Below are 12087 nucleotides of genomic sequence, written 5' to 3' on the forward strand. Positions count from 1 at the left end.
CAACCTCACTGTCTTATATCTACCCCAGAGCTTAGCTCATTGCTTGATACATAGTAAGCGCTTACCAAATATCACAATTACAATGATTATGAACATTCAGTCAATCATTTATTCATTCATTCATTCGTATTTATTGAGCGCTTACTGTGAGCAGAGCACTGAACTAAGCGCTTGGGAAGTACAAGTTGGCAACATATAGAGACAGTCCCTCCCCACAGTCTAGAAGGGGGAGACAGACAACAAAACAAAACATATTAACAAAATAAAATAAATGGAATAGTAAATATGTACAAGTAAAATAGAGGAATAAATCTGTACAAACATATATACAGGTGCTGTGGGGAGGGGAAGGAGGGGGAGAGGAAGGAGGGGGCTCAGTCTACGAAGGCTCCTGGAGCACTTTATTGAGCACTTACTGCTATGAAGAGCACTGTACTAAGCGCTTGGGAAAGTACACTACAAATGAGTTGGAAGGCACATTCCCTAGCCAGAACAAGGTTACAGTCTAGAGGCATTCAGATGGCCTCAAGTGAAATTCTGATTCAATTAACATTAGCAATTGATTTATTCAATTGATTGATTCACTTTGCCCTATAGACAACTGTATTCTTCAATGAAAATTAACTTTAGGTTTTGAATATAATGCTATGTTTTTTTACAAAAACCTTATTTGGTGTAAACATTTATTTTCATTCAATTCAAAAACCCAAATGAAATTTGCATTCCTCAACTACCAATGCTACACAATTATTACTATTAATTCACTTTATCCCTATCCAAATAATAAAGTGCCTACCTTTCTTCATTCACTGTCAAATTGCCTCAAGTATTTTCCCCTAATTTTGTCTCTAATACCTCAGAGTATCACTATTAATACTCCCCCAGAGGGGATTTTTTTGTTCAGTTTTAATTTGCCCTCTATTCTGAGGCACTCTCAGTTTGAGGCTGTAAGGCTGAATTTAATATTTACATGCTCAATAATCAATAAACCATTAATGGTTAATAAAAGGATGTGTGTTGTGCTACTTTTTTTTCCTGACCACCCATAAGCCAAGTGTAATTGAACTAGGAATATGATTGAGCATTAAACAAAGCAATCTGAATAAATATTTGATCCAATGTAAAAACATGTATTGATGTCTTGGGAATATAATAGGTTTTGGAAGCAATCATCATCAAATGGTTTGGGACTACATTGACAAATGTAAAATAAGCAAAACATTATACCGTCTGATTTATATACCAGTAACTATGAATTTAAATAGGCTTAATCAAATTTTTAGAGAAAAATCAGTTTGGACACTTGAAATGATTTGCACATTGAAAAATGTTTAGTGATATCCTACAATATTTCATACCAACGAGTAGAAGAGTTAGAGGTTTAAGGGAATCTCGAAGTGAGAGTTTCAAGTAGCAATCTGGAATTTTACGGTTCTTTCTCCCTCCCTTTTCTGCCCACCCCTCCCAATCCAAAACTAGAACAATTTTCTATTTAGTGTATGAAATGAATCAGTCAATCCTGAAATGTTACCTCTGTTCTACCACCTCTTTGAATAGAATAATAGTTGCCACTATTGTAACTCACATAAGAATTCTGCAAACCATTTAAATTCATACTGTACATGAAAGAGATCGAGGAACTGATTTCCATTTGAGTTAAAAATAGCAATACATAACTTAAATGAAGTACCACGCAATCCATGTCTGGGGAAAATATTCCACACAGATGGATAAAGATTCCGTATCTGCCTGGTCCTTGTAAATGTCAAGGAGAAAAGAAAATAACCTGAGTAATTTTAAAATTTTCCTTGATGATGCACGTTCATGTATCTCAATCACATATATACCGGCGATTTTAATGGTTTCCTATTTTAATCAGAACAAAGATTTATCATCCACTGTAGAGTTTCCAATCAATGACTTCTATCCTTGAAAAAAGGATGACTTTTAAAAATATATTTACTCTATGCAATTCAAATTGTATTCAACCAATCTGAATGATTTAAATTGAATTAAGCAAGCCACTTACCTGACAGGATTACTGGTTAGAGAAACCCTCAGTGATTCTAGGCAATTGAGAAGTTTATCTTCCGTGATGCCAGACCGTAACTCATGAACGTATTCTTGTGAAGACAATGTGCACTCATGCTTGCTATTTTTCAGTCCTCCCTAAATTAAAAAAAAAAAATTTAATTATAAAAAATCCCCATGTCATAAAAACATATGAACTTATGTAGAATGACAATAATGATTTTGAAACTGTTCCCCTGTTCTCTCTCCTACTTAGACTGGGAGCCCCATGTGGGACAGTGACTGTATCCAAGCAGATTAATTTGCTCTACCCTAAAACTCAGTACAACGCTGGAAGTTTAACAAAAGCATAATTATAATAATAATTATCATATTAAGGGTTATGTGCCAAACACTGTGTTAAAGGTTAGGGCAGATCCAATGCAGCGTGGCTTGGTGGCATGGGCTTGGGAGTCTGAGGTCATGGGTTCTAATTCCACCTCCATCACTTGTCAGCTGTGTGACTTTGGGCAAGTCACTTCACTGTGCCTCAGTTACCTCATCTGGAAAATGGGGATTAAGACTGGGAGCTTCACATGGGACAACCTAATTAATTACTCAGCGCTTAGAACAGTGCTTTGCACATAGTAAGCGGTTAACAAAAAAACCCCATCATTATTATATCAGACACAGTCCCTATCCCATAAGGGACTCACAATGTAAAACGGAGAGACAGCCAGTATTTATCCTGGTTTTCAAGTGAGGAAACTTATCATGGGATTTGTTAAGCACTTACTATGTACCAAGTACTGTAGTAAGTACTGCACTGGAAGCAGCTTGGCTCAGTGGAAAGAGCGCGGGCTTAGGAGTCAGAGGTCAGGGGTTCAAATCCCAGCTCAGCCAATTGTCAGCTGTGTGACTTTGGGCAACTCACTTAACTTCTCTGGGCCTCAGTTACCTCATCTGTAAAATGGGGATTAAGATTGTGAGCCCCCCGTGGGACAACCTGATCACCTTGTAACCTCCCCGGAGCTTAGAACAGTACTTTGCACATAGAAAACACTTAATAAATGCCATCATTATTATTATTATACACACGAGGTGATAATGTTGGACAAAATCTCAGTCTCACACGGGGCTTACAGTCTAAGGGGGAACAAAAAGGTGAAGTGACATGTAGACCAGTTGCAGAGCTAAGATTAAAACCCAGATCTCCTTACCATTGGTTTCAAAGGACTCAATCAGCTCGCCCCATCCCACCACACCTCAATAATCTCCTACCTCAGCCCAGCCGGCACACTCCTCTCGAGCCAACTGTGACCGAATCTCATCCATTTCACCGCCGACCCCTTTCCCAAGTCGTCCCCCTAGCCCAAAACTCCCTCCCCCTCCATATACTCCAGGCCACCACTCTCTCCATCTTTAAAGTATTAATATGGTCACATCTCCTTCAAGAGGCCTTTCCCAATTAAGCCCCCTTTTCCCCGGCTCTCTCTCTTTTCTAAGTCATCCATGCCCTTCAATCTGTGATCTGTGGACATTTGATAATCGACCCACCTCCAACCCCACAGTATTTATGTACATATCCTTAAATAATACATTATACATTACTTATTTATTCACATTAACGTCTACTCCCCCCCTCTGGACTGTAAGCCCATTATGGGCAGGGAACGTACTGCTAATTCGGTTGCATCATTCATTCATTCAATCGTATTTATTGAGTGCTTACTGTGTGCAGAGCACTGCACTAAGTGCTTGGGAAGTACAAGCATCATACTCTCCCAAGTGCTTAGTATAGTGCTCTGCACATAGTAAGGCCTCAATAAATACGACTAATGGATTCATCTCCTGACTCCCATTCCTACGCTCTTACCACTTGGTCAAGTAACATCACAAAATTTTAGAAATATTTTAGGGCCTGGAAGAAATGGCAAATGTGGAATTGCTGGTCATATAAGGAAGCCCAAACTAATTCCACATTTGATTGGTCAAAGTCCTAGGACCAAATGTTTTGTGTTCTACAGAGCCTTTTCCAGATTATAAGCATATGTGTGTGTGTGCGTGTGTGTGCATTCTTTTATAATACACATTTATAATCAACAGGAGTTATTCCACAAGCATTTGGACACAGAGTTCTAAATTTCTCAAAATTCAATCCAAAAGATGTTCAACCTATAACTTTTCCAGCAAAAAGTTGTATGTCCATTCTGAAAGGTACAATGAACATACAAGGGATTCTTCAAAGATATACCTAAGGTATATCTATCTTACAGGGCATATAGTACCAGAAACACTCAAAAGGCTCAAAACAAAATGAGGGATTTTGACGGTAAGCAGGAAATGTGTCTGTTTATTGTTATATTGTACTTCCCCAAGTCCTCAGTACAGTACTCTGCACACAGTAAGTTCCCAATAAATACAACTGAATGAATGAATATTATCATCACTATTACAGAGCCAGGTCTTCTAATTACATCACCCATGTAATAATCTACTGTCCTGTTAAGGCTTAAATATACTCAAATTCTGACTTATGAACCTTATTTTTGGAAAAGCTAAACTAAGCAATGTTTTAGCCTGCAAAAATTCTAACCCAATTCCCTAGTTATTAGTTTCATGAGATGGTTTATGAGAGCTATCTCTCAATCAATTACTCATTATTCAGTGCTGTATCTTTACCACAAAACAACCCCTTCTCTTAATCATCCACTGCTGCTCACCCGAAAAAAAATGCAAAAAATAGAGTTTTCTTCATACAGTAAAGTTAATACACCCTGAAGTAAACATTTTGGCAGAAGATACAAATTTGTGATGGATACATAAATATTTAAAGGATGTTTGTGTGCTTTTTCATTTATCAAGAAAGAGTCTCTCAAATGTATTGTCAAAAGTCCTTTTCCTAGAATTTACTATCTTGTTCAGAATTGTTCTAAATCTCCATCAGTATCTCCAAAGTCCAAATATTAAGTATTTTCATACAGTTCCATTACGTAGCCTCGAAAAAAGGCTTTGACATTTTCAAAGTAATATTATGAAAAAGCACATAATATTTCCATCCCATTTTACGAGAACCTCACATATTAAGAAACCTTACCTTTCCTATGAACACACCAGCCTACTGCACTGTGAGCTCATTGTACACAGAGAATGTGTCTGTTTATTGTTCTATTACACTCTCCCAAGAGCTTAGTACAGAGCACAGTAAATGCTCAATAAACACGATTTTTTTAATGGAATTTGTTAAGCGCTTACTATGTGCCGAGCACTGTTCTAAGCACTGGATTGAATGAATGAACAATGAGGATCAATAATTTAGGACTCTTGACACTCGATTTTGCTGGAGATAGGCAGCTGTGGAAAACAACAAATGTTAGCCAAAAAGAAACATGCCACCAAAATTGTGATAGGTTGTTAAATTTTCTTTACCCTCAATTTTATCAGAACATATCCACAGGGCAAAGTAAATTGAGGTTTTTCAAATATTTCTTTTGAAAGGAGACTTCCCAGGACTGAATTTGGAATAGCTAGCAGAATTGTGTCAAATGTTGTTCATCACCAAAATTAACTATCTTCTGAAATGTTGTAGGTCAAGACACAAAGATTAAGCATGGCCTACTGGAGAGAGCATATGGCTGGGAGTCGGGTGACCTAAATTCTAATCCCAACTTCACCACATTCCTGTTGTGTGATCTAGCACAAGTTATTTGACTTCTCTGTGCCAAAGTTTCCTCATCTGTAAAATAGGAATTGAGTGTTTGTACTTCCTTCCCCTTGGACTGTGAATACCATGTGAGACAGGGTCTATATCCAACTTGATTATCTTACATTTACAAGCCTTTAGCACAGTGTCTGGCAGAGTAGGCACTTAAATTGGGACGATTACTACTACAAATTAGGTTACTAAAATCTTGACGTTCTCTAACGTAAAAGTGTAAAGGTAAAACGTATATGGAGAGTCAATGTTTTAAAAAACTGTAATGAAAGAAGTAAAGTGTAATGGTAAAACGCATATGTAGAGTCAATGTTTTAAAAAACTGTAATCAATCAATCAATCGTATTTATTGAGTGCTTACTGTGTGCAGAGCACTGTACTAAGTGCTTATGAAAAAAGAACATCATGGAAAAAGACTGGCTAAATACTGCAAAAAAAGGGTTTGGGAAAGTAACTGTCTAATCAGAAGGTGATGCTGCATTCTTAGTAAAGGTTAATATAGTACTAGGAAGAATTAAAGTAAAGTATAACATACAGATCTGAAAGATCATCCTTTTGCTATACTTTGATTTGGATTAGCTTTTCATTAGCCCATTGGGACTTGCTTGAACTACTGCAATTGAAGAAGGGTATGGAGCAAATGGAGAGGACCCCGAAATTATGCAGTGACCAAAGGAACAGGAAATAGGTCCTATGAGAAAACACATCATAAATTAGGGCTGTGTGACATATATATTGTGACTAAAAGGCAACAACTGATTCTAAATATGAAAAAAGCAAAGCTGTTGATAAGCTCAAAGCATTTAGAATATACCGCTTTCAATTACTACCCCTTGTCCATAAATTTGAAAGAAAAAAAATGACCAACAAACCTATATCCATAAACTCACAAACACCAGGCATGGGATAGTAACAGTTTGTGAATACTATGGACTACTCATTGACTGACCACAACCAATTGAGAGCCATAGTGAGTCATCATCAGTCGTATTTATTGAGCGCTTACTATGTGCAGAGCACTGTACTAGGCGCTTGGGAAGTACAAATTGGCAACATATAGAGACAGCCCCTACCCAACAGTGGGCTCACAGTCTAAAAGGGGGAGCCAGAGAACAAAACCAAACATACTAACAAAATAAAATAAATAGAATAGATATGTACAAGTAAAATAAATAAATAAATAGAGTAATAAATCCTCTCTAACACACTGCATGTTCCCAGTATATGATCTGCAGTTCAAACAACCTGCTACCTCATGCAAAGTCTGTTGGAGTCTGGGGGTCACAGAACATAACCAACTGTTCATAGACAGTTCAAAATCTGCCACTCAAGATTTCAAATCAGCCAAGGACAGTTCTCAATGGATTATCTTTGGACAGAGGGGAGGATATCAGGTGTCCACTATATAAAACTAATTATTCAAGTTCGCTTTTGAATATTCAGTTCTTTTTCTGCTTGTATCAATTATTCCCTTTAAATTCACTTTTTCTCATACTTCATTCCGTATTGTGATGTCATTCTTCTACTGCCAGATATAGCCATCAGAATTTGACATTAATTGCTTGGAAAATGGGCATGACCTAATAAATATTTAACCTTCAAATAGATCAAGTTCCATTGTGAGGACACTAAAACAGTTATTGTACAGGTTCAAAGGCATCTGAAGGGGAAATGGGCTTAAATTACATCACTGGGGACTAGTCAATCAAATTAATTCAACTGTAAATTAGAAAGAACATGAAACTATAAGTAGGACTTAAAAAAAAAGAGAGACTAGGCTACCAATGAAATTTCTGGAATATTCATGTCAGAGTATCTGTGCCTGGTTCGTTTAAAAAATCATCTTTATGGAGGCAAGAGGCTGGGCAAAATTGATCAATCATATTTATTGAGTGCTTACCATGTGCAGGGCATTGTACTAAATTCTTGGGAGAGTATAACACAACAATGTAACAGACATATTTCTTGTCCACAATGAGTTTTTAGTTTAGAGGACAAGTTTATAGTCTAGGGAGATTAAGGTCCCTTACAGCTCCATGATTCAAGTCCCGACAAAGATAACCTAAGCAGAATATCCACATCCCTCTCGAAAACCCACATTTTAAATGCACCTTTTTTTTCCAGTGGAATTTGTTACGCGCTTACTATGTGCCAGATACTGTATTAAGCACTGTGGTAGATACAACATTCCATGTCCCACATGGGGCTCGCAGTCTTAATCTCATTCTCCGGATGAGGTAACTGAGACACAGAGATATTAAATAACTTGTCCAAGGTCACTCAGCAGACAAGTGGAGAAGCCAGAATTAAAAGCCAGGTCTCCTGACTCCCAGTCTTATGCTTTTTTCACTAGGCCAAGCTATTTCCCCTGCTGTACTCCACAGAAACGGGCCACAGCTACAGAGCCCAGGGCAGAACATGAACCCACAAATAGCCTTCAACCCTGACTGTGGTTCAGGCTTCTTTTCTTTCTCCAAAAACTCAGAATTATGTAGGCTGGAGACATGATATGGGAGAAAAAAAAAGTCCTTCATAACAAAATAGAGCCCAGTAGTTAAAATCACCCTAGCAAAATTCAATAGAACTGTAATACAATAATGGCCTAACAGTAACATCCTGTTCTGATACCAAAGGAAACAATTAGATAATGGATGGATAATAATGGAAATTTTAATTAGCTGCTCTGTATGAGATTAATGAAAATTACCACTGTGCCTATTTGATCTTAAAAAAAAATAATACAGAGACAAAGTTAGCAATTAGTGAGACTCATGCTACACTAAAGCTAGGTGAAACAAAAACATTCTTTAATTTGAACCTATTCCTTAATTTGAAAATCATTAGTATGGATATACTTGTCATTATGGCTGCAAATATTTGAATACTGAACAGAAATGACAAAAAGATCAAAATGGGACTTTGAAGTAGAGAGGATTTAAAAAAAAAAATTTCTTCTTCTCCCAGAGCCAAAGTATAAGGAAAATGATGGTTTGCTTTCATTCATTCATTCATTCAATTCATTCAATCATATTTATTGAGTGCTTACTGTGTGCAGATGTTTGTGTATATGTGTATATACGTTTGTATATATAATATATATATGTATATATTATATATGTATATATATGTGTATATATGTTTGTACATATTTATTACTCTATTTATTTATTTATTTATTTTACTTGTACATATCTATCCTATTTATTTTATTTTGTTAGTATGTTTGGTTTTATTCTCTGTCTCCCCCTTTTAGACTGTGAGCCCACTGTTGGGTAGGGACTGTCTCTATATGTTGCCAATTTGTACTTCCCAAGCGCTTAGTACAGTGCTCTGCACATAGTAAGTGCTCAATAAATACAATTGATTGATTGATTGCAGAGAACTTAAGCACTTGGGAAGTACAAGTTGGAAACATATAGAGACGGTTCCTACCCAACAGCAGGTTCACAGTCTAAAAGGGGGAGACAGACAACAAAACATATAAACAAAATAAAATAAATAGAATAGTAAATATGTACAAGTAAAACAGAGTAATTGAGGGGTATACAGAAATAGATTTATATTTCATATCAGAAAAAACAGTTCTTGGTTTTAGAATGGAGTAATTTCAGTACATTCGCATTAATTTTATGAGCTTTTCCTTAAGAGAAAAAAGGATTCACACTTGGACATTGTCTTTTCTAAAAAACATCAGGTTACTGGAGGAAATTTGAAGCAACAAAAGATTGCTGGATTAAGCCTTAAATTAATGCAACCAAGTTCCTTTACATCCAGAGCTTAGTATAGTGCCCCAGCGATCACTACAGTGCCTGCCATATAGTAAGTGCTTAACAAATACCATAATTATTATTATCACTCACAAGATGTTTGTCCCCTTTGAATGTGTTGCCTGGAAATAACTTGAATGTTACCAGATTTGGAGTCAGCACTACAGTGTCTCCCAAATCCTCCACCTGGAAATCATCTTGCAATTTTAACCGTCATGTTGCAAATCCGAAACGCCGTTCTTCTTTGGCACCCTAGTTATCTGATACCCGCTACTTAGGTTGGACACAGTCCCTGTCCTGTACAGAGCTCACAGTCTTAATCCCCATTTTACACATGAGGTAACTGAGGTACAGAGAAGCGAGGTGACTTGCCCAAGGTCACAGAGCAGACAAGTGGCGGAGCCAGGACTAGAAGCCAGGTCCTTCTGGCTCCAGGGCCCCTGCTCTGTCCACTAGGCCATGATGCTTCTCAGCGTGACTACCAAGCCAGGCTTGTCATTTTTCCTAAATATGGGTAACGTGGAGAATTACAATTACAGAAAGATACCCCCTTCTCCAAAGATCATGGAATAAAATGGTCAAGTTTGAAATGTTATTCAAAGGATAATCGAGGTGCATATTTAGATCTCCTTCGAGATTTCTGGATGACACTAGAGTGAGATTTTTATCCTTATGCGATCATATGGCTATGAGATTGATGACGTATAATCAATAGTGCCCACTGCACAAGGTGCAAATAACAACTGTCTCATGCTGTTCTGCAGTGTTTAATCTTTGCCAAGCTCAGGTTTGCTTTGTTTCTGCCTCTTGATCTGACTATCTTCCAGCCTCTGCTCCAGGGATTCCTTCCACTCCTAACTGCTGGAATCCATGCTAGTCCATATTCTGTTTTTGTTTCCCAGCTACTCACATTTTAGCAACCCAGTCTGAGGTTTTACTTTGCTGGGTCTTGAATGTGCTTCTTCTCTTCCCCTCTTTACGATTCCTCTGCTTCAGGTCATCACTGAGCAGTATCTTGCTGTTGTCAATGCTCTCTCATTTTCTACAAACAGAGGTATCATTGGACAAAAACTGCTTCAATAAGTCACTGGGTTGACGAGGTCCCAGAATAGAGAAGCAGCGTTGCTCAGTGGAAAGAGCCCAGGCTTGGAAGTCAGAGGTCATGGGTTCTAATCCCAAATCTGCCACTTGTCAGCTGTATGACTTTGGGCAAGTCACTTCACTTCTCTGGGCCTCAGTTACCTCATCTGTAAAATGGGGATAAAGATTGTGAGCCCCACGTGGGACAACCTGATCACCTTGTATCCCCCCAGTGCTTAGAACAGTGCTTTGCACATAGCAAGTGCTTAACACATACCATTATTATTATTATTATTGTTTGGAGTCCTAGCTTGCCATTTGATGCAAGAGCTATGTGACTATACCACTGAGGTGGGAGAGGTAAACTCTAAATTGAACTTAGAGAATTTCAAAGGTGGCTTCTGGAATCAACTTCCCACTGACATCAGCAGCAGTGTGGCCTAGTGGAAAGAACACAGACCCCAGGAATCAGAGGAGCTGGGTTCTGATCAACATTGTGTGAACTTCAGCAAATCCTTTGTTTCTCTTTGACTCCGTTTATGTAAAATGACGATTAAATTACTTGTTAATTAAAAATGATGGCATTTGTTAAAGCACTTACTGTGTGTCAAGCCTGTCCTAAGCACTGGGATAGATACAAGCTAATCAAGTTGGACACATTCCGTGTCTCACCTGGGGTTCATAGTCTTAATTGCCAGTTTACAGATGAGGTAGCTAAGGCACCCCCTTCTCAGGGTTGCACCTGGAGAGTTTCCAGTCCTCTACCAGTCTCAGCTATGGGAGGGAGAGTCAAGCAGAGGCCTACCCATTCTATTCCTAGCTTGGGCAGTGGCTAGTGAGTGGAAGGCAATCGGCTACAAGTCAAAACTCACCCAGGCCGGGCAACAGCGACACGGGAGAGAGTCGAGGGTGGAAACTCTAGTTTACTGAACGGAAGGCGGCAATGGTAAACCACTTCTGTACTTTTACCAAGAAAACTCTGGGTACCCTACCATTGCCGATGGAAAGCGGGGCGTTCTGGGAGAGATGTGTCCATTGTGTCGCTATGGGTCGGAAACGACTCGACAGCACAAGACAAGAATTGAGGGACAAAGGAGTTAAGTGGCTTGCCCAAGGGTCACACAGCAGATGTTCTCCCTTCCTCTTAGATGGGAACCTCATATGGGACGGGTACTGGGTCTGACATCAACCCTAGTTCCTAGTGCAGTGCCTGGCAAGCAGTAAACAATGACCAACTCTGATAATCCTTAATTACTGTTATAGAACTATTTCTTATTCAGAAATTATTAAAGTAGCACACCATCTACTCGGCATCAATTGGCAAAAAAATTGTGTAACTGCATGGAGTGCTCAAAGCTCTAGATTTTCAAGGGCAAGCGCTTAGTACAGTGCTCTGCACACAGTAAGCGCTCAATAAATACGATTGATGATTATGTGGACCCCAATTTCCTCATGTCTGTTCTGAGCAGGGAAGTCTAACCTTCTCTGTCCAGAAGGCTGTTCCATTCCATCAGC

General features: G+C 38.4%; 1 protein-coding gene and 1 non-coding gene across 5 annotated transcripts in view; one reads left to right on the plus strand and one right to left on the minus strand.

Annotated features, from left to right (window-relative positions):
* The window catches only part of DIAPH2 (diaphanous related formin 2), a 786157-nt gene that overhangs the window by 633568 nt on the left and 140502 nt on the right, over nucleotides 1–12087 (minus strand). For all 4 annotated transcript variants that reach the window (XM_038747818.1, XM_038747822.1, XM_038747820.1 and 1 more), the window contains one exon: nucleotides 2030–2169. In XM_038747818.1, coding sequence (XP_038603746.1) covers nucleotides 2030–2169 — 140 coding nt within the window. The remainder of the gene's footprint in view (nucleotides 1–2029; nucleotides 2170–12087) is intronic.
* Nucleotides 11297–11434, plus strand: LOC119930174. Its single transcript, XR_005451662.1, has one exon. It is a non-coding gene; the product is annotated as a small nucleolar RNA SNORA7 (small nucleolar RNA).

This window comes from Tachyglossus aculeatus, chromosome 6 (genome assembly GCF_015852505.1).
Source record: "Tachyglossus aculeatus isolate mTacAcu1 chromosome 6, mTacAcu1.pri, whole genome shotgun sequence".
In the NCBI taxonomy this organism is placed as follows: Eukaryota; Metazoa; Chordata; class Mammalia; order Monotremata; family Tachyglossidae; genus Tachyglossus; species Tachyglossus aculeatus.